General features: G+C 51.9%; 1 protein-coding gene across 1 annotated transcript in view; it reads left to right on the top strand.

The window, feature by feature from the left end:
* LOC311520111 (uncharacterized protein) overlaps window positions 1–23,110 on the top strand; it is a gene marked incomplete at both ends in the record, with an annotated part of 49,683 nt that overhangs the window by 12,068 nt on the left and 14,505 nt on the right. Inside the window, 2 exons of the mRNA XM_084627351.1 lie at window positions 10,184–10,282; window positions 13,956–14,784. Coding sequence (XP_084483477.1) covers window positions 10,184–10,282; window positions 13,956–14,784 — 928 coding nt within the window. The remainder of the gene's footprint in view (window positions 1–10,183; window positions 10,283–13,955; window positions 14,785–23,110) is intronic.

Below are 23,110 nucleotides of genomic sequence, written 5' to 3' on the forward strand. Positions count from 1 at the left end.
GATCGAACTGAGCGGGGTCACTTTAGCCGGTGACCTGGGGAAGTTCGAAGCCACCAACGTTCCCATGGGTGCCCCAGCATCTCTCCCATTCCTTGGGAGGAGTTACACCAGGCCCTTCCAGTTTCATGCCCTCCCTTAGGTCGGTGGTGGTCGATAGCACTCGCAGGCCGCATGTGGGAAGGTTTCTGCGGCCCATGCCCTTTGGCCACCCCAAAACCCCAGGGGGTCAAACTGGGATTGGGTCTTCTCCCCAACAAGCTGGCCAAACACAGCCACTTGGTTATGGGACTGTTTAACTTTCTTAACAGCTTTCACTTCATCTGAGACCTTCTCAAAGCTCTCCACACTGGGTCTTTCAACAGGACTGTCAGTGGATCCATTCACAACAGAAAATTTCTGGCTGTTAGGAACTGAAACTTTCTTGATAAAATCACTTTCACACCCGTCAGTGGCAGTAAACTGCTTGCAAAGACTCCATGAGGATTCCTTTCCCTAGGGGCTTTTCTATACAATAATTCACCTCTCCCAAAAATTCTGCCCTTACCCTCTTCACTGAGGGCTTGCTCTAGAGGAACACTTTCCTGAGCAACAACACACTCTTTCTGGGTCTCCCTTACATCCAGAATCACCTCTGGCCCATCCGGCGGATTCCTACACAATCCCCTTTCAGGCAAACTTACAGACTTCCTAGACAAAAGGTCAGAAGCATTCTCCTTCCCTTTGCCACACACAAGTTCAGGAATCTTTTCCTTCTTGCTACTGGTTTCCACACCCTCAGGAGGTAACACAATCACATCACCTTCCTGCTCTCCTTGTGCCCTGGCTAGGATCTCACCCTGATTAGACAGAGTTGCTACACCCTTTCCAACAACACACTAGCAACAGGCAAAATACAAGCACCAGAATTGTCTCGTCTCTGGGATTTTACATAGACCCTAACTGGATGCGACCTAGTTACAGGGCTATTCTCCCGAGCAGACACAAACTTAGGACCCTTCCCTTCCTGGGCTTTAGCTGAATCCAGAACCAGCTATGAGACAACTGCACGACCCTCAACCATTACAGGCTGAAAGGCCCCTTCTGTCTGCTCCACAGACAAAGAAGAGCCGGACACACTTTCTCCTTTCCCAGACACCCAGCTTGGGACCTCTCTCCCCTTGTCCCAGCACACAAGGCTGGTCACAGACAACTGCTTGGAGATCAGAGTAGCTCCCTCCAAAGGCAAGTCAATACCCCTGACAGACACAGGTACGTTTCCTTCACTGTCCCAATTCTCCACCCAGCTAACAGGTAAGGTCCAGGGACACTCCTCTTCCACTCTCCTCGACTTCCCACCCTGCTGACTAGACACAGCCATCAGCTCACAAGGCTGCCTAGGCTCATCCAGACTTTCCTTACCCAGCACCTTGCCACTCCCCACAGATCCCCTGCCCTGCCTGTGTCTCCCCCCGCTCAGCTGGGGTCTCAGCTCCCCCCTTGCTCAGCACTGCCCTTGCTGTCCCAGTGGGGGTAGGCAGCGAGCTCCCTGCTTTCCTCACAGCACCAGAGCCAGCGTGAGCCCCCTCTCCGGTGTGCAAGGGGGGCGGGGAGCATCTCTCTGTCCCACCCAACTCCAGGGGTCTGGTTAAAGTCAGGCAGATAGCTTGAGCCTAGCCGCTCCTCCCTGCTGCCAGCCAGGTCATCTGCATTTGCACTGACCATTTCCCTCTTCACCGATTGGTTCCCCAGATTCAAACCCTTGGCAGTTACAGGAGTACGGCCTGGATCCTGTCCCAAAGAGACACAGTCACCCCATAACAGGGTCTTGCAGCTGGTGTCCTGGAGAACCCTAACGACCAGCCAGCCTCACCCCTCCTGGGTCTGCACAGGGATCTGGGCCGTAGGGAAGGCGAGGGGCTTCGTCCCTGGGACCCTCACCCAGCTCACACAGCCCCTCAGCCTCTGAGGCTGCACCACCCAGGGTCTGACACCAGTTCTCTCTGTCCCAGGCTCTCGCCACCCCAGGAATGTCTCCCCATTCACCATCACCTTCCGCTCCCACTGGGGGTCTGAGGGGCCTGGCCCAAGGAAACTCCACACAGACATATAGGTTGGGACCAGGAGTGGGAGCCTGTCCACCTCCCCACCCATCTGGCTGACGGAGTCTATGGCCTTGGGACCCAGCAAGGGAGCTAGACACCGGGGCTTTTCCGCAGGGTCCCCCGGTTCAAATCTCCAGCCTGCTCAAAGGCAGTGAGGTGGGCATCCACATCCCCCCCTCCTTAACCAGGAGCAGCAATTTAGTCTCGAGGTTCCCTGCGGAACTGGCCCCCCGGGGTCTATCCCCACTCACCCCTGGGGGGTCCCCTAGGCCTCTCCACTCCCCCACCGCCAGTTCATGCTGCTGCTGCTTCTGCAGCTCTTTCTCGGGCTCTCGCTGTCTCTCACGGTCCTCTTGCTCTCTCGGACTCAGCTCCAATCCTGTCCGACTCCGATCCCCGGATGGGGAACCCGATCGTGAAGACCCTCGTCTGGTCGGGGACAGGAGTCTTGGCGATGCTGGCCACCACTCCAGCTGCTCCCAGATCCTGCTATAGCCCCATTTCGGGTCAGGAATCTGTCCCTTAGAGCGGTCATCCTCCTCCAGCTGCACGATTAACTGTGCTTCGGTGAACTTTCCAACGCTCAACCCTCTCTTTCTGCACAGGGTTACAATGTCCTTCTTCAGGAGACGGTGACAGGCCCTCACTCCGCCCTTCCCAAGTTGTGGACTCACAGGCCTGTGTGCTCTCAGCTCCCCACGGTTTCCAGGGAGAACCCCTAGTGTGCCAGCCCTTCTCGAGATCACCCCCTCTTTGTCAGGGTCGAGCGGCAGACTCCTCCGTCCCTGGGACCGCTCGCTGCAATCCCCAGGGGAAACCTGTTACTGCAAAAGTCCTTCTCTCTGGTCACACACTTCCAGGAGTTAACCGCCCCCTGAAACTGTCTCTCTCTGAATCTTCAGCACGCCTGGTCCCCGTCAATCCCCCTTCGTTTTACTGCTCCCCAGTCACTTACTGCAGGAAGCGCTGTCCACGGGGTGCAGTACATCCCACCGCTACCACCAGTTGTCACAGAGTCCCTGGGCGATGCTCTGGAGCTGCTCCCCATGAAGCCAGGCAGGACTCTGGGGCAGTCGCCTTTCCGTGAGCAGCCTGTCTTCAGGACACACAGCTCACCCGGCTTCCACCTTCCTGGGTCTGACCTCGGACCATTCAGCATCCTCTGCCCCTCCATGCGCTTCCCACAGCGAGTCCGCTCAGGCAGGGCTCCTGGGGAAGCCAGAGGGTCCTGCACCCCAACTCCGCAGTCAGACGGGACTCTCAGCCAGCCAGTAACACAGAGGTTTATTAGATGACAGGAACATGGTCTAAAACAGAGCTTGCAGGTGCAGAGAACAAGACTCCTCAGCTGGGACCATTTTGGGGGGGGGCAGTGAGCCAGACAACCACGTCTGCCCTTCACTCCATGTCCCAGCCAGCCCCCAACTGAAACTCCCTCCAGCCCCTCCTCCTCTGGGCTTTGTTCCTTTCCCGGGCCAGGAGGTCACCGGATTCCTTTGTTCTCCAACCCTTTGGCTCTCACCTTGCAGGGGGGAAGGGCCCAGGCCATCAGTGGCCAGGAAACAGGGTGTCGGCCATTCTCTGTGTCCAGACTCCTGCACACACCTGCCCTCTAGGGCTCTGCAACGATCATACACCCTTATCCCACCACCTAGAAACTTAAGAACTGCCTAGGGGAAACTGAGGCACCCCCACACTATTCAGAGGAAACTTTAAGAACAGTCCCACTTTGTCACAGAGGTAAAAGCTGAGTGTATTTCCCACCACTATTTGGTCAATGAATAGAAATGGGCAACATTGGCAAACGTTTTAGATCCATATTCAGGAATCTGAGAAAAGGTGTAAATCTGAGATTTTCGTCGTAATTTATAATTACGGAGACAGGGAAAGCTCTCAGAGGCATATTCAATTAGAAGTAGACAACTAGAGTAAAAGTGGGGCAAACTTTTTTATCAATCTTTAAGACGTACAGAGAAAACGTGTCACAAACTACGCAACTGAGAACATGGGATAAACGCCAAGACCAGGGGGGATTTTATGTGGCTATTAAAGAACTAGCTGGAAAAGGGGGGACCGTTTGTCATATAAAATCCAGCCTGTCCAATACATAAACGGAGAGTGATCGTCGTCGTCCCCCCCCCGCCCCCGTTCACCTGGGCAGCAGGGAGCCCTCTGAGGGGCTGACTGAAGGGGGCGGGAGCTGGAGGGCTCCCTGGGGGAGGGGAGGGGGCGGCAGTGGGGGATGGGCAGGTAGGGGGCAGGTGGGGGCTGGAGGCAACGGTGCGGCAGTTGGGGGCAGCAAGTGGGACTGGGAAGCCGGGATCGGGGGCAGCCCCATGGGGGACACGTCCCCTCCCTTCCCCGCCCCGGCAGAGACCCGGCGTCTCCTCCCACCCCCACGCCGGGGCAGCCAGGTTGGGGGATGGCTCCGGGCTCCAACTTCCCACCGACACCGGGACAAATCGCTGCGGATAAAACGGGGGGGAGGGAAATCCCGCCCCCCCCACGGGAGGGGAGTTTCAATGGACATGTGAGGAGGAGGGAGAGACTGGGGGGGGGGATCGGGGAGACCAGAGAGCGGATCAATGGGGGGGTGGGGGGGAGTTTACAACCAGGTGGGAGCTACCGAGAGGGAAAAGGGGAAAACCGGGGGGCATTTGTGCCCGTGGGGGGGGAGGGGATCCAATTAACTCCCCCGCCGCCCCCCACTTCCCCCCCGGGAATTTCCTGGCTGCACAGAGACAGTTCAACCCCCACCCCCGCAACTCCGGCTTCTCCCCCCAACACCCCCCAAGGGACCCCGCCCGCCGGGCCCCAGTCTCTGCCCCCCCCAATCCCAGCCGTGCCGGGGGCAGAGAGTCACTTTTCTGCCCCCCCGCGGGGTCTCCCACTCACCGGGTCGGGGGCGGGCAGAGCCGGGGCTGGTCCCAGCTGGACAAAGCCCCCCCCGGCCGGGCACGGGGGGGTTAATGACGGGCCCCCCCAGCACAGACCCCGGAGCGGAGCCGCAGCTGCTCCTCCGAGAGACCCGACACGAGGCAGCGTCTGGGGCCGGGGCCTGGAGCAGACCGGGGGCGGGGCAGCGTCTGGGGGCGGAGCCCGGAGCAGACCAGACGCTGCCTCGTGTCGGAACTGTAGGAGGAGCAGCTGCGGCTCCCTCCGGGGTCTGTGCGGGGTGGGGCCCGTCATTAACCCCCCGTGCTCCGGTGAGTGGGAGACCCCGGTGGGGGAGCGCTGGGCGGGGGGGGCAGGAAAGTGACTCTCTGCCCCCTCCCTGCCCATCCCCCACTGCCGCCCCCTCCCCGCCCCCAAAGAGCCCTCCAGCTCCCCCCCCGCCCCCTTCAGTCAGCCCCTCAGAGGGCTCCCTGCTGCCCAGGTGAACGGGGGCCGTGGGGGGGGACCATCACTTTCTGCTTCTGTATTGGACAGGCTGGATTTTATATCACAAACGGTCCCCCCTTTTCCAGCTAGTTCTTTAATAGCCACATAAAAGCCCCCCCGGTCTTGGCGTTTATCCCATGTTCTCAGTTGCGTAGTTTGTGACACGTTTTCTCTGTACGTCTCAAAGATTCCTCAAAAATACCCTCAACGTTTGCCCCACTTTTACTCTAGTTGTCTACTTCTAATTGAATATGCCCCTGAGAGCTTTCCCTGTCTCTGTGATTATAAATTACGACGAAAATCTCAGATTTACACCTTTCCTCAGATTCCTGAATATGGATCTCAAACGTTTGCCAATGTTGCCCATTTCCGCTCTATTCATTGACCAAATAGTGGTGGGAAATACACTCAGCTTTTACCTCCTATCAACAACTGCTATAAAATCCCTCTCATTTTCCACTTTCCTCTCTATAATTTGCATAAATGGATCCAAAATCCCTCAGATTTCCAACCTTTCTCTTTCATTTCTGAACATTGATCTCAAATCTCAGGTTTCCCTCTTACGATGTCATCATCAAATGTCAATTAAAAATCCTCTTGGGTTTGGGGCTGTTCCCCATGTCTCTAAATCCCAGCAACCTGTCCTTCCGTGGGGGGAAACTGTCGCCCTGAGTCCTTCTCCATCCTGGTTGGGAAATTAACCCCCCTGCAACAATGATCATCTTTCCCTCTCCTTTGAGAATCATTTGTTCCCTCCTTTCTCTCTGTTAAAAATGTTTGCTGATAAAAGAGACTAGCCATATATTCAATACCCATCAAAGCCAGGGGCCTCCCCCTGTTTGGGGGATGGGTGGTTCCCAGTTGGTAACAGGAGAGTTGGCTGGACCCTTTTCTTTTCTCCAGCTGGCACGGGATGAGGAGGTCCCTCTGAGTGCAGCGTGGTCCAGAAGTATCCCAAACCCCATGACAAAGGGTCTCCGTGAGGGGGGGCTTCCCGCAGTGCAAAGCTGTAGCCAACTCTGGGGTGGATCCACGGTGGCCATTATTTGCTAGTGTTGCCGGCACCCAGTGCCGAGAGGCTGAACAACAGCTTGAGTGGTTTGTTACCCGGTGTGCTACACCCAATAATTACAACGGGGTGGAGAAGCAGAAAAGTTTATTTGCAGCTGCAAAAAGGTACAGGGAGAATAAAATCTTAAATCCTGCACAACAGAGCAGGAAGTTACACAGGCTTTTATATATATATATTTTTAGCATACTTATTTAATAGCAAGCTGCTCCAAGTATTCATATAGCCAGCCAATTCAGTTCCCAGCTAGTTCCCTGATTTTTTGTATTATTTGTTAAACTATATATAAAGCAGCTTTATTTAGCATTGTTTTTTTATATTGTTTTTGTTTGGCCTTGCTTAGTTTCAGGCAGTCTGACTCTGCAACATACTGTTGCAGATTCTTAGCATAACTGCTGTGTGTGCCTCCAGGCGGGGGGGCCAAGGACACTTGGGCCTAGTATGCAGAGCTGCTGCGAATGCCTCCAGGCGGGGGGTGGGGGCAAGGACACAGGGGCCTAGTGCGAGGGGGCTTCATCGACACTCGTGGTCTTCCATCCCCTCGAGTTACCTAGTGGCCATGCCCCAGTGTTCCCAACAACTCCCCCCTTTGAGAACATTTAACAGCCTTGGCTTTGAGTTTTTTTATTTGGGCTATTTATTTTTTTATAATATGATTTTTTATAAGCATTTTGTGATAGCCCTGAAGAGAATGATTTATTAATTTTTGCAAAAGGGCCCTGATATATGATATTGCACAGCATAATACTAGTAATACAAGCAATATAGGAAAGAGAAATTTTAATAGCAGGCTAAATAAACCACCAAGCCAAGATGACAAACTTTAGCCTGAAAACAAGGGTTATAACCAATTGTTTTTTGGGGCAGTATAGGCAACCTGTGCTTTGGCTTGGGCATGGGTTTTAGCCTGTATTATTTTTTTATAGATTTTATAATTGCTATTATTTATATATATATAATATTGGGGCCCGATGAGGGCATAATTTTTTTTTTGGGATGCTAAGAGATAGTTTAAAGCTAGCCTGTTTTGGAGGGAAAATGTTTTGAGCTGCTATATTTTTTTATTTAATGTTTTTATTGTTGATTTTAAATTATTAATTGAGTTTTTTAATTTTAAGGCTATTTTTTTAAGTATTATTTGCAGCTTTATAGTATAGGTCTCCGTGAGGGGAGGCTTCCCGCAGTGCAAAGCTGTAGCCAACTCTGGGGTGGATCCACGGTGGCCATTATTTGCTAGTGACAGAGTATGGAAATGTCTTACTTATTTTGGCCCTCCATGGCTTCCCTTCTCCTGTTAAAGAGGCGTCCCCCCGGGCTCCCCCTGCCTGTGTGACTGGCCAGCAGGGGGTGGTGATAACTTTCTATCCACTTGTCAGACACTGTGAGGGAACACTGTTGCTGGGGGGGGCAGGTGTTTGTGCGGGGAGATTGCAGCGGGAGCTGAAGGGGCATTGTGGTAGGGGGAGGCCTCTGGGTGGCTGGGCAGGGGGGGCCCTAGTCAGGTTGGTGGGTTCTGGAGGATTTGGGGTTTTGGGGGGTAGTTCTGATGTGCCCAGCCCTAAGGCTATGGGTCCTGGAGGTGGATATCGCTGGGGGCCTGTTGGCTGCAGACCAGTGGGGGTGGGGGTCTCTTGGGCAGGTGGGGCAGGGGATTAGATGCTGCCTGGTGCTGTGCCAGGGGCTCTGTCTGGGATTGCCCAGCTGGCTCCTGGGACCATTGCCATGCCCAGTGCACAGAGCTGTGGTGGGGCGGTCCCTGGCGCAGAGTGAGGGGTCCTCCTGTAAAGCGTCAGGGGGTCCTGCTGGGAGGAGGAGGGGGTCCCAGGCAAATGGCCTGGCAGATCCTGGTGGAGGGCAGGTGGGGGTCCTAGGCAGACAATGGGGAAATCCCAGGCAGGCAGTGAAGGACTATAAAATGACTCTACAGTAACAGCCCCCCACCCCATTTCTCCTGCCATCTGCAGGAGCAAATCCAGCCATGGGGGAGCAAACAACCCAGGAATGAGAGTTTCCTTGCAGACAGGCATGGAGAGGGCACAGAGAAAAGGAGATAGAGAGACTGACAGGGTCCGTGGGATAAAAGGGTTTTGAAAGAGATTTCCAGCTCTCTCATCTGCCCAGACAGATGTATTACTGCACTGTGGGGAGAATCACTTTCCTGTGGACGAGACGAGGATCAGAGAGAGGAAAACCCAGTTCCTGACTCCATGTCCCTCCTGCTGGGGTGTGGCTGTCATGGGGTCAGTGTCAGAGGGAATCCTCGAAAGGGACTCCTTTGGTTCTGCTTTTTTCTGGGATTGCGTTCAGAGACTTTGTTTTGGGATGCGGGAGGGAGAAAGGAGGTTAAAAGTGTGTCTGTGGGCCTAGCCTGGCAGGAGGGGCCAGGTCTCTGCTGTAATCCAGAGATTGAGCATTTTCTCAGCACGGCAGAATCTCGGATCTCGCTCTGCAGGGAAAGAGCCTGGGGGAAGCGTGATGTGAATTGAACTAATGTCCGTTCCTAAACTTCTACAACAGCCCTTCTTGCCCGGCCAGGTTGCAGAACGACGCTCATGTTTCTTTCTGGTTCATCCCGTCCTCCCATGGGACAAGGGAGCGACATGGCTGCAGAGGAGCCAGCTCAGGTAGGGATTATTGTGGGGGGTTCTGATCTGTTTCTGCAGGAGGGAGAGGGACAGGAAATACACGGGAGAGGGGAAGGTTTGCACCGTCTGGTTTGGAGGTTGGAGCGGGGCAGGAAATGCACAGGGTGGAGAAAGGGAGGAGGCCAGGGGGTGGCAGACCTGCTGGGAGTTGTTTAATAAGTGGCCTAGATTCTAGGAAGAGACCCATGAGGTTCGGAGGTGGAAATGCTCCAATCTGGTGAACAGAAAATAACCTACCTAGATGGGGCTGGGAAAAAGGACCAGACTCATAGTGCTGGAGCCTGACCCAACTAACCAGCGGGTGCCTTGAAATACGAAGGGGGAAGCCACCAGTCAGGCTTAGGAGAGATTCCCCTGCCTCATATCCAGCTCTGGGAGTGGCTAAGTCATTATGCAAGGTAACCTATTTCCCCTTGTTTTTTCCTGCCCCCCACCCCCCCGACGTTCTTGTTAAACCCTGGATTTGTGCTGGAAATGGGCCACCTTGATTATCATACACATTGTAAGGAGAGTGATCACTTTAGATAAGCTATTACCAGCAGGAGAGTGGGGTGGGAGGAGGTATTTTTTTCATGATTTGTGTGTATATAAAAAGCTCTTCTACACTTTCCACAGTTTGCATCCGATGAAGTGAGCTGTAGCTCACGAAAGCTTATGCTCAAATAAATTGGATAGTTTCTAAGGTGCCACAAGTCCTCCTTTTCTTTTCACAAGGAGGAGGGTGTTGGGCTTCCTACAAGAGATCTCTCCCTAGACCCTGCTCAGGGCAGCATCTCCGGTATCAGTCTGTGGCTAGTAGGTGTGTGATGGATCTGCTGGGAGAGAGGAGGGGCTCTCTCTTCGCCCCCTCACCCTGGTGTTTCCTGGGTGCTCTGAGCAGGGTGGGGGTGGGACTCTGTTGACTGCGGTCCACCCAGAGTTTCCGTTTGATTGGCTCCTCTCCCCCACGAATAGTGGGGCTGTGAGTGGGGCAGCAGGTCCTGAGTGTGGGGCTCTGGCTCTTTCAGGGGACGGTGACCTTCGAGGACGTGGCTGTGTATTTCACCAGGGAAGAGTGGGCTCTGCTGGACCCCGCTCAGAGAGCCCTCTACAGAGACGTCATGCAGGAGACCTATGAGAATGTGACCTCGCTGGGTAAGGATTCCTGTCCCCTCGGTTCTTGGGAGGGGAACGGAAGAGATGAGGTTCACGCCACCCCCACAATGCCACCTCTGCTCTGTCCTGTTCCAGCATCACCCCAGCATGCCAGTGACACACACACGGCCAGCGACCCTCCCCTGCTGCTGAACGCTGTGGGAAGAGAGCACAGGAGCAGAATCGCACAGTGTCAAATATCTCCTGTTTGCACAAATAAAATGGGGGGTTAGGTCCAGCATAACGAACAGAAGCTTCCTACCCCGGCCTTCTCTCAAACCCTGAGCCTTCTCCACCCAGACCAGAATGTGCTTGGGGTGTAAGAAGCAGGCTGCTGGGGTCAGAGCGGCTGGTCCAGGGTTACTGATCACACAGACCTTGAATGCTGGCTGGGGGAATCCAGACAAGGGAGCTCCAGCAGCAGAGCATTGAAACTCAGCCAGGATTACAGATGACACAACTCCTCACTGCTCCGGATTGCCCCGTGCATGGGACAATGGCCTCGGTTGCTGGTGAAAATCCTTGAGACCTGGAGAGTTGCTCCCCCCATCCCCATGTGCACTAACCACAATCTACCTTCTCTGCAGACTTGGTTTTTTGAGTCCCTCATTCCTGAAGTCACATGACCCCGATTCTTATTCTTATTTTTCACATTCTGCTTTTCTAGACTATTTAGAGTCTGTTGCTTCTGAATGATAGTTTCTAATTTCCCAGTGTTCTCCACAGCCAGGGATTTTCCTACTCCCTCCCATTGCACTGGACTCACTAGGTTCCCTGGTATTTCAGAATGGCCACACTGGGACAGACCAAAGGTCCATCTAGCCCAGTGTCCTGTCTTCCGACAGTGACCAGCGCCAGGTGTCCCAGAGGGAATGAACAGAACAGGGAATCATGAAGTGATTCATCTCCTGTCACCCATTCACAGCTTATGACAAAGAGAAGTTAGGGACACCATCCCTGCCCATCCTGGCTAATAACCATTCACGGACCTGTCCTCAATAGATTTCTCATGGTGTTTTTTTTTTTTTGTAACCCTGTTATAATCTTGTCCTTCACAACGTCCTCTGGCAAGGAGTTCCCCAGGTTGACTGTGCATTGTGTGAAGAAATACTTCCTTTTGTTTCTTATAAACCTGCTGCCTATTAATTTGATTGGGTGATTCCTAGTCCTTGCGTTATGAGAAGGAGTAAATGACACGTCCTTATTTACTTTCTCCATGGCAGTTTTGATTTTATAGACCTCTCTCATATCCCCCCTTTGTCTCTTTTCCAAGCTGAATAGTCCCGGTCTTTTTAATCTTTCCCCGTACAGAAGAGTTTCATACCTGTAATCATTTGGGTTGCCCTTTTCTGAACCTTTTCCAATTCCAATATATCTTTTTTTGAGATGGGGCAACCACATCTGCAGGCAGTATTCGAGATGTGGGTGTACCATGGGTTTATATAGAGGCGATAGTATATTTTCTGTCTTCTTATCTATCCATTTCAGAATGATTCCCAACATTCTCTTTGCTTTTTGACTGCCGTGGCACACTGAGTTGATGTTTTCAGAGAACTGTGCCCAGTGACTCCAAGATCCCTCTGTTGAGTGGAAACAGCTCATTTAGAGCCCATCATTTTATATGTGTAGTTGGGATTATGTTTTCCAATGGGCTGCAATATGGTGCTATCCTGCTATCCTGTTCCCATTCTCATAAAAGAAGAAGAGCATCCAAATGCGTGTTTACCTTCATTCCCTCAGCGGTCCTCATGGGAATCCCTGATCGGTTCCAAAGTGTATTAAAACCTTTGTGAAAGGGTTACCTCCTGGTGGTTATCAGGTCCTGTGAGTTTGTAGCCCAGAAAGACCCCCCTCAGTCAGCTCAAACTCAGCTGTTTATCCCCCAAAAGTCTGTCGTCTTCAGTCTCCTGAATGAGGGTGACTCCCTTTCTGCATTGGGTAAAGCTTCAAAAGGTGGAGCTCTGCATAACCAGCCTTGAGATCTGGCATTCATCACCCCGTAGCGATACCAGCTTGCACAGGAAACCCATCCCGCAGCCCTTCCTGGTATCATGTGGCGCATCTCGGCATCATAGTCTGTGAAGAATTCATGCTTTCAAGGGCTGGCTTAGATATAGAGATAACAGTCATAATTAGGGCAAGAGTTTGCAGGCGATGAAAAGAGAGTAATTGACAAACGTGAGCAATATCTAATCCTTTAAAGCCTGAAAGTGCCTTGGGGGGAGGGGACAGGAGCCGGCTGTGTGGGGGCGGTGGGGCTCAGATACTGGGCATTGAGAGCCTAGAGCCAGCTGTGCGCTGGAGAGACGGGGCATGAACCAGCTGTGTACAGGGGAGATGAGCAGGGGAGAGGTGCTGTGGACACAGCCGTGAGCAGCTGTGAGTGCCGTCCTCTCTGCAGCATGATGAGAGAGCCTGGCATCCCACTGCCGATCCCAGACATGTATGAGGAGGGAAGAAATTGGCATCAAGTCTCAACCGCAGCCAGCCTGTGCCCTGGGGAGGAGACGGGTGTCTCCAGGGAGAAATCTGGGGGATTGTGACCCTGCATGCCCCACCCACCCTCTGATCAGCAATTCCGGATATTAACGGTGATTCCAGAAACAAAGAGTAATTTTGGGAAAAAATGCAGTCCTAGCGACAATTTCCGGAAAACACTGGCCCTGGTTGGAACATTAAATCCGATAGTCTCAAGATCTAGGCCTGTGTTGATCAGATCTGCCACTCTGCCTTCACGGAGTTCACTCTGCTGGTGGGTTCTACCCCTTCCCCCATTCTGTGTCTGCCTTGTCTATTTAGATTGTAACTTCTTCAGGGCACGGGCCATCAACGCTTCTCGGTTTGTACTGTGCCTAGCAAAATGAGGACCCACTGTTAGTTGGCCCTTAGGCACTAAGGTAATGAATATGATTTATAATAATCATCTCCTGGCACTTTGAGCCAAGGAAGCCGGCCTTGGGATGTTACTACTTAAAAGTGAGCTGGGCTTAAAAGCATGGAATATTCTTTGTGACAAGTATCCCACAAATTCCACTGACCTCCCTTGTTTTCTTTGCCTTGAGCAGGGTTTCCAGTTTCCAGAACTGATGTGATCTCGCAGCTGGAACGAGGGGAGGAGCCGTGGGTCCCAGACCTTCATGGCTCTAAGAAAAAAGTGCTCCCGAGAGCTGCCTGCATAGGTGAGGCATTGGTTAAACCAACCCCAAAACTGTCGGTGAATACAGGAAACATTTGGGATGCCCTACAAAGACCTTGTGAGCTCTCCAAGTTCAGGATTGTTCCCTGCAGATGTAGAATCGTTAGGCAGAGGTCACTCATGGCTTCCGACCTATCCTGACTGACAACTGGCAGCAGGTCCCTCCCCAATCTCGCTGTCCCCTGAGATTTCTTCTGAGATACGGACCCAGAACTGATCCCTTCCTTTCTTTCCTCTGGGGAAGGTTGAAGGGAAAATCAGCTCCTGATAAGTTTGATCTGTCCTGTACACATTTTGGTTCCTTCATCCCTTTTTCCATTCTTCTCTCTGAGATTTCCTTTCTCTCTGGCGCAGGCAGAGACTTACGTCTGGATTCTCTCGGTCTCCCATCAGGTGTTGGGATGGTGAGTGAAAACGAGGAGGAACCCCAGCAGGAAGATGCTGAGCGAGTAGAAGCCCATGGGATGTTGTCAGGAAGGTCCAAAGGGAATGATTCTGGGAGCTGTGCACGCCCAGAAAAAACAAAAGCCTGTGAGAGTCAGCAGAGGCCAGAGGAAAACTTCGGTAGCCAGTCAGACCTTATTACACGTGAGAGAATGAACTTGGAAGGAACACGCTACACATGCCTCGAGTGTGGGAAAAGCTTCAAAGGGAGCTCGGACCTTCTCACACATCAGAGAATCCACACGGGTGAGAAACCTTACGCATGCTGTGTGTGTGGGAAATGCTTCAAGCAGAGCTCACATCTCATTGCACATAAGAGAATCCACATAGATGACAAACCTTATGGCTGCCCTGAGTGTGGGAAACACTTCAAGCAGAGCTCACACCTTATTACACATTGGAAAATCCACATGGGTGAGAAACCTTACGGATGCCCTGAGTGTGGGAAACACTTCAAGCAGAGCTCACACCTTATTACACATCGGAAAATCCACACGGGTGAGAAACCTTACGGATGCTCTGAGTGTGGGAAACACTTCAAGCAGAGCTCACACCTTATTACACATCGGAAAATCCACACGGGTGAGAAACCTTATGGATGCCCTGAGTGTGGGAAGCACTTCATTGACAGTTCATCCCTCCTCTCACATCAGCGAATCCACACAGGGGAGAGGCCCTACATATGCTCTGAGTGCGGGAAAAGCTTCAGTCAGAGCTCTACCCTAATCACACATCAGAGAACGCACACAGGAGAGACCCCCTACATGTGCTCTGAGTGCGGGAAAAGCTTTAATCGGAGCTCTGTACTGACCACACATAGAAGAATCCACACAGGTGAGAAGCCTTATGGATGCTCCGAGTGTGGGAAACGCTTCAATCGGAGCTCATACTTTATCATACATCGGCGAATCCATACGGGTGAGAAACCTTATGGATGCCGTGAGTGTGGCAAACACTTCAATCAAAGCTCAGCCCTTACCACACATCAGAGAATCCACACCGGTGAGAGGCCCTACATATGCTCTGAGTGCGGGAAAAGCTTCAGTCAGAGCTCTACCCTAATCACACATCAGAGAACGCACACAGGAGAGACCCCCTACATGTGCTCTGAGTGCGGGAAAAGCTTTAATCGGAGCTCTGTACTGACCACACATAGAAGAATCCACACAGGTGAGAAGACTTATGGATGCTCTGAGTGTGGGAAACGCTTCAATCGGAGCTCATACCTTATCATACATCGGCGAATCCATACGGGTGAGAAACCTTATGGATGCCGTGAATGTGGCAAACACTTCAATCAAAACTCAGCCCTTACCACACATCAGCGAATCCACACAGGAGAGAGGCCCTACACGTGCTCTGAGTGTGGGAGAAGCTTCAATCAGCGCTCAACCCTTATTAGACATCAGAAAATCCACATAGGAGTGATCTCTAACAAATGCCTTGACTAGGGCTGGCCAAAGGTATTTTTTGCTTTTAAATCACATTTGCTAATTCCCACTTAGTGATCTGTGCCCCATCTTCACCGTGGTTACTCAGCTCCCCCAGATGAGTTGCCTGCTCCTGCCTTTTGCAGCTCACCCTTCTTTGGGGTCAATCCTGTGATGTTTTCTATCAACTCCTTTCCTTTTGGGTCAAAGGAGCGTGTGTCCCTCCAGCCAGGAATGTTCATCAGCTCCAGGTGGGGGAGAGAGGTTTGTTCCCAACAAGCTACACTGAGGCAAAAACTACCCGTGCCTTACATCCACTAGGACTGTACATGGCGTTGGCTGCTCAAGTTAGTGATCTTGGTGTTAAAAGACAATTACAGTTGTCGTGCAGATGCAGCCGAGGTGCAGTGGTTGGCATTAGCTTTCCCCTTGACCTGACCTAAACTCCATCACATGTCCTAGTCTAAACAAAGCCTGAGCATCACAGTTATACTGTTCCCCCATTTAAAAACAATTGTTAGTCATCAAGTTCCCCCACCAGGATCATATTGTTTCATTCCCAGTTGTCACAGTTCAGAGCGCTGTTGCTTCACGTTTTCCTGAAAGCAGATATTTTTCCTCCCGTTTTCCTCCCTTAAAATATATTGAAGTATAACAAAGAGCAGGAATAGGGAAGGGATAGGGAAAAATGTCTTTTCCCCTCTGTAACAACAGAAGAACATAGGGTAAATCAGAGGGATTCTCCATCACCATCTCTATCCCCCTGTTCTTCAATTGGTAAGGTCAATATTTCCCGAAGGGGCTGGGAAGAGGATTCTCTAGTAAAGGATTTGGAACTAAGCAAAAGACCCATTCATTTGCCTCCCAAAGCAGTTGTGGCCCATGCCCTGCAGGAGGTTGCTCCTGAAGATCTTCCCTTCCTAATCAGGTGCATGTTGCCTCTTATTTGGGAAATGCAATCCCTTCCTAGGTAGAGATGGGAAAAATGGAAGTGACATTTCTGTTCAGCTCACTCCTGGCAGATGCTGTAAATGTGTAGGAAATGACATCCATGAGGAATGTGATAGAGCTGCAGAAAGACACCCATTTTGAGTAGATACCTGACATTTGGTGTCTTAGAGGGATTCTAAGGCGCACCTGAATTTAGTCCCTTATTTAAATCTGTTGCACCAGATTAAAGAAACAAAAGGGCATATTTGGGGGAGTTCTACCTCAGTATCGCTACTGGTATGTTGTGTGGTTGGTGAAGAATTCTACGCCAGAGCCGTGTAAAATTGCTACAACTAAGGTCAAAGATTTGACAAGAACTCAGGTAGAAATGAGAGGTACGAGTGGTTGATTTTCACCCCAGAGATGGACGCTATGGTGACCTGTGGCCAAGGTAAACTGTTTTTAGAATTGCTCACACTTCTAAAGGATGCCATGATGAAACTGGGAAGAACTGTCTTTTACCATTTGGATCCCAAGTTTCCTGAAGCACAGAGAGAAACAGCTGATTCCTTCAGAGCCATGCCATGCCTATGGGTCCCAAACTGGCTGCCTTGCTGGACAAGAAGCACTTCCGTGTTGGTTAAATGATGGTAGCCAATGAGGGAATGTAACAGATTCCAAGTTCAGACTGCAGGATACATGAATGCTGAGTCCAGAGTCTGTGGTTTGGTCTCTTAGTTTTGCTTTTGAGTCTAATGCATTTGTCTCACTGTTCCGCCTCCTGCTACTCTGAAAGATTAGAAAGTGTGAAAGTAGAGCACAGGTGGTTTTTCTCATGATGCAGCCTTCCCCCGTAGTGTGAGACCCCTTCCACCCACACTTCTGGGAGAAGACCCAGGGAGAAATGAACCCTCAGAAATGGAAGGCTCCTAGGTTATGGGAGAATGTGATTTCACACAGAGCTCACTGGGTGAAAATGGGAATTAAGAGAAAACTGCCCTAAAGGTTTATAGTTTGTAATCTTTGAAGAAATTGTTACCAGCAACAAGGAAATTGCACATGAAGTTTATTAGTGTAAGGTAAGAGGCTGATTCTGTGATCACTTTCAGTGTTACAGTATAATTCAGGTTTTCTTCTAGCCCCCTCCTACAAAATAGCAAATGGTGGCTAATCCTGCAATAAAAACCTGACTCCAAAGGAATCAGGTTTGGGGGAAAATGTGAGAGAAATAGCATGTACGAGAATAGAGACCCAGTATAGACTGGAATGATTTCTGTTTCAAATGGAATTTATTTGGTAAATTTTAAAATAAATCTTCTGTTGGGAGGAAAACTACTTGAGAGAAGATGTGGAACCTTTTCCCCAGTGAGAGGGAAAGAGCCAGAGAGTTCCCCAGGGCTCTTGTTCGCAAAGCAAAGATGTCACATTAGGCAGGAGATGTCAAGATCTACAATGGTGATGGGCGAGTGATGGGAGCTTTTCTGGGTGGTTGTTGTTTGGTTGTTTTTTTCCATGTAAGTTTTGTTTTGTTTTTGCAACTAGTTCTTTTTATAGCTGCTGAGCCCCCTTGTCCTTTTGAGCACAGCTCTTTAACCCTCAGGCCTGGCTCTGGAAACCTCAGAACCGGCTTTGCGTTTTTTTTTTTCATGTTTGCTATCTTTGGAGTTCGCACATCCACACGACATGCGGTTCACAGCAACGGATACTTTGAGAAACCTGCTGGGTGAAGCAGGCCTTTTCCAAACTGACATTGGCCCAAATTCTGCCTCAATTCAGCTGGATTGGGACACGTCTGTGTCAAAGGAGTGGTTCACACCTGATTTGCCCAGAGACCTCAGAGGAGGGGTAGTTAGATATAGGATAAGTAGGAATCGACAACAATGAAGTTAAATATAAAGGTGAAAGACCCTCACCTTGCAGGTCAACAAGCCTGTTCTGTTCTTTCCCTCCAATGCATCTGGCACTGGTCGCTCTCAGGTAGCACACTGGGCTTGACGGACCATTGGTCTGACCCAGTCTATGACCTGTCGTGCGTTCTTATGGAAGTCCTCTGCGGGCTTGTCTACACGGGCAAGTTTCTGCACAGGAAAGCAGCTTTCTGCGGTGTAACTCCCGAGGTGCGCACTCAGATTTCGTGATGCATGATAGGAAGGGGCCATGACAGGGACACACTGCCGTGCGGGGTCAAAATGAAGGAGCTGTGACATGCCTACCACAAGGTGCAGGAGGCAAACTGCTGCTCCATATTGGGGCCTAACTAACCCCAGCATCACGGCAAGAATCTACCTAGCAGCTGGAGAAAAAATATGAATGAGAGTCAAAGACACCTCCACGTGGCCTGTCTCTTCCCCAATCTCAACACCTGGAAGATTGTCTGGAAGACTCAGAATTTGAACTGCAGAGATTGGTCTCAGGCTGAGAGGGAATTCAGTCTGTGTATTAAGAACTCAACATGTCCTGGAGCAAGCAGTGAGTGAGAAAAGCTGTTTGATCCAATTCTTGCTTAGTATATTCAAATTAGAGTTTAGACTGGGAGTCTGTTTTCATTTGTTATGTAACCACTTTTGACCTCTGTGACCAATACTTATACTCAGTTAAAATCTAACTTTCTGGAGTTAATAAACTTATTTTACTATTTTATACTTACTCCTGAGTTTGTCCAAAGTGCTTGGGAAAGTTGCTCACATGACAAAGGCTGGTGCATGTCCCCTTTATTTTTGATGAAGTGGCGAACTAATTAATGAGCTTACACTTTTCAAGAGAAGGACTGAGACGATCGCATTCTGACCTTTTACTGACACTTCTTTAATAACTAAAAAAAAAGAACAGGAGGACTTGTGGCACCTTAGAGGCTAACCGATTTATTTGAGCACTGTCCAGTTTTGGGCCCCACACTTCAAGAAGGATGTGGATAAATTGGAGAGAGTCCAGCAAAGGGCAACAAAAATGATTAGGGGACTAGAACACATGAGTTATGAGGAGAGGCTGAGGGAACTGGGATTGTTTAGTCTACGGAAGAGAAGAATGAAGGGGGATTTGATAGCTGCTTTTAACTACCTGAAAGGTGGATCCAAAGAGGATGGATCTAGACTATTCTCAGTGATAGCAGATGACAGGACAAGGAGGAATGGTCTCAAGTTGCAGTGGGGGAGATTTAGGTTGGATATTAGGAAAAACCTTTTCACTGGGAGGGTGGTGAAACACTGGAATGCATTACCTAGGGAAGTGGTGGAATCCCCTTTCTTAGAAGTTTCTAAGGTCAGGCTTGACAAAGCCCTGGCTGGGATGATTTAGTTGGGGTTGGTCCTGCTTTGGGCAGGGGGTAGGACTAGATTCCTCCTGAGGACCCTTCCAACCCTGATCTTCTATGATTCGATGACCCTCCTCCAGGAGTGACAGAGCCTGGCATGTGCTGGAAGAAGCGGGGAGCTCTGGTGCCCACGGACCTGTCCTGGCAGCTTTCTCAGCAGCAAAGAAATCAATTCTCCCTGCCCCTGAGCAACCCACCCACAGCTAATGGCAGCATTGGTGGGGGGTCCCAAGCTTTGCACCAATGTCCACATTTCAGACCTTCCTCTCATGGCACTTTCCATGTGAATTAGGACAAGCAAGCTGGGGAAGCTCCATGGGGTAATAGAAACCAGGGCTGCAGGGAAGGTTTGAACTCACAACCCCAGCAATATTGCCCTTTGCACTAACCACTTGCACCCCTGCAGGGGCTCCTTGGACAGCGCTGGGAAGTCGGCCGTGATCCGTCTCTGTGGTTCGCACCTTTGCCTGGCAATTGAAAGGCTGCCGGTTCAAACCTCACTCAAGGTGTGGCTTTCCAGCAATGAGACTCCAGTCCATTTTAACAGGAAGAAAATCTCCTCTATTCTGGTTTAGCCCCATTTGACTCCTTCTGCCCGTCTTCTTCCTCCCCCATCGGTCCCTTTCCTTCCCCATTGGGGCCATGCAGAGGGGAGCCCCAGTCAGTCTCTGGCACCGAGAGGCTGTATCCCATAAGGGGAGGGAGGGGTCGCTGTAAAGCATTGATAATGGGTGGGGGAGGGGTGTGCGTGGTTAGGGGGAGAAAGTCTGGAGAACTAACAGTGGGGCCCAGAGAGATTCCCCCACAGACTGGGGAGATCCCCTGCTGCCCACCATCACCCAGCTCTGGGAAGAACAACTTGGGATTGCTTGGGGAACCCACCTTTAAAAACACAAGTGTTCCATGCTAGTTACATTTGAATAAGGCCAAAGCCGCCTCAAACCCAGTGTCACAGTCACTGGGACGACTTCATCCTGACATTTTACCGGCCGCAGCCACAAAGCGAGTCAAATTACGGCTCCCGTTCGGCGTCAAGGCTCACAGATGAACCCAGAGGCTTTTCCTTCCTCAGGTTCTGCCGTCATTTCAGTGCTGGCCTGTTCCGAGATTCATCGTTGTGCAAAGCAGCGTCAGGCCCTGAAACTGGACGAGCCCAGAGCAGAGGCTGCCTTCATTTAACCCTCCAAAAACCAACCCGCCGAAACGTGGATTTGCACCCATGCTCCTCCAGCCGCAGGGGAGGCGCCTCATCTGGGCCCCTGGTGCCCATGCTCCAGCAACATAAGACCACGGGGGCCTGGCTCCACCCAAGTCCGGGGGCCGGTGTCTCCCCCAGCCCCACCTGCTGCCCCCGGGCCATTTAAAAGGGCCCGGAAACCCCCACCGCCATCACCGGCAGCACAAGGGGGCTAAGGCGGCTTCCTGCCCACCCTCGCTCCGTGTAACCCTTCTGCCCGTCAGAGTTGGCAGCAACAAGGACCGGGTTCAATATCTAGGGGATCCATTCCAATAACACAATGCAAACCGGCTCGAGCCCCCACCCAGTGACCTGGGACAAATATGTACCACCCCCGCTGGGCACCTCCCAGAGGCAATACTTCCCCTCTCGTAAGCACCAAGTCTGAGTGTAGCAAAAAGCCTTTTAATAACAGAGAGAAACAATGTGGCATTATGTTGGGGAAACACCACCAACAGGATTCATAACACAACTCACGAGCAAAAAAAAAACCCACCCCAAGCAAATTGGGGCATGCCCTTTCCCTTTGGTTCTTGAGTCCAGCAACCCCAAATCACCCAAAGTCCCAAAAGTCCAATGACCCAAAAGTCTCTGTCCCTGGTCAGGGCAGCCCCAAAGTTCAAAAGTTTATCTGCAGAGCTTTACCTCCCAACCTGGGTGGAGATGGGGGCGGGGGTAAAAGGCACCTTACATGATCTGAAGCTGACCGCCCCACAGCCCCATAGGCCTCCGCTCCACCAGCCGTCTCACAAACCTCTCCACAATAAATCTTCAGGCTCCCCCACTACTGAACACAACGCTCAGTGATTTCGGCTCTTACTCAGTTCAGCTCTTTGGTGAAGTCAGCTTGTAGTAGGGGAGCCTCAGTACTGGGACACCATTAGCCCGAAATGAGCTTCGCAGCCTGTAACTAGAGTCCTAACGGAATCAAAATTAGCTCTGAGATTCCACAGTGGAGAGAAAAGGAAGAGCAATTAGCATGTAAGTCCATCACCAAGGAACCCATGGCACCAAGTATTAATACTTGTCCCCACCCTCTCTCAATTCACAGCGTTTTGGAACCCATGACCCTTGCCTAGCGAGTGCTACTTAGTTGATGGTGAGTCCCTCCATCATAACAAAAGGCCAAGTACAGTTCCCAGCACAGTTCCCATAATCAGGGTAATAACAATTTATTCTTCCTGCCCCAATAACAGAGACACTGGGGATCCCACAGCAGCCAAAGTGAGCATTTGGGCAGCTATGGCCTCGTTCTAGGCGGGGTGGGTGTGCCTATGCAAATGAGATCAGCCCCTGAAGTTCTTTTCCACAACTTGCCAGACCTCACCACCAGATGTCAGGGTGAGGCTCACCCTGACACTGCTTACACTCCGTGTGGCCTGCCAGTCTCGGAAGCGGCTGGCGCGTCCCTGCTGCCCCGGGGGTGGGGGGATCTCCACACGCTGCCCCCGCCCCGAGGGCCGACTCTGCCATCTGTGGCAATGGGAGCTGCTGGGGTGGTGTCCGTGGGCAGCGATGGGCAGAGACCCCCCACCTAGGAGCTGCTGCCAGAGGGGGGTGTGGGTCGCTTTTGGGAGATCCCTGAGGTAAGAGCTGCATCCTCACTCTCTCCCGCACCCCAAGCCCCAGCCCAGACCCCAGCCCCCTGTACCCAAACTCCCTCCCAGAGTCCACCCCCTGCACTCCCTCCTCCACCCTACCCCCATGCCCCAGCCCAGAGCCCATACCCCACACCCAAACTCCCTCCCAGAGCCTGCGCCCGCACCCCCTCCTGCACCCCAACCCCCAACCCCAACCCAGATCCCGCACCCAAACTTCCTCCCACAGGCCTCCCCCCACACCTGCTCTCGCACCCCAACCCTCTTCCCCAGTCCAGAGCCCACCCCTTGCACCCAACTCCCTCCCAGAGCCCGACCTGCACCCTCTCCTGCACCCCAACCCCCTCCCCCAGCCCAGAGCCCACACCTGAACTCCCTCCCAGAACCTGGCCACCCCACCCATTCCTGCACCCAATGCCCTGCCCCAGCCAAGACCCCACACCTGCACCCAAACTGCCTCCCACAGCCTGTACCCCTCACCCCCTCCCACACCCTAACCCCCTGCCCCAGCCCAGAGCCCACACCACACATCCAATTCCCTCCCAGAGCCTGCCCCCACACCTGCTCCTGCACCCCAACCCCCTGCCCCAGCCCAGACCCCGCACCCTTCATTCCCTCCTGCACCCCAACACCCTGCCGCAACCCACAGCCCACA

This window comes from Lepidochelys olivacea (genome assembly GCF_965140295.1).
Source record: "Lepidochelys olivacea isolate rLepOli2 genome assembly, chromosome: 4".
NCBI classification, from domain to species: Eukaryota; Metazoa; Chordata; order Testudines; family Cheloniidae; genus Lepidochelys; species Lepidochelys olivacea.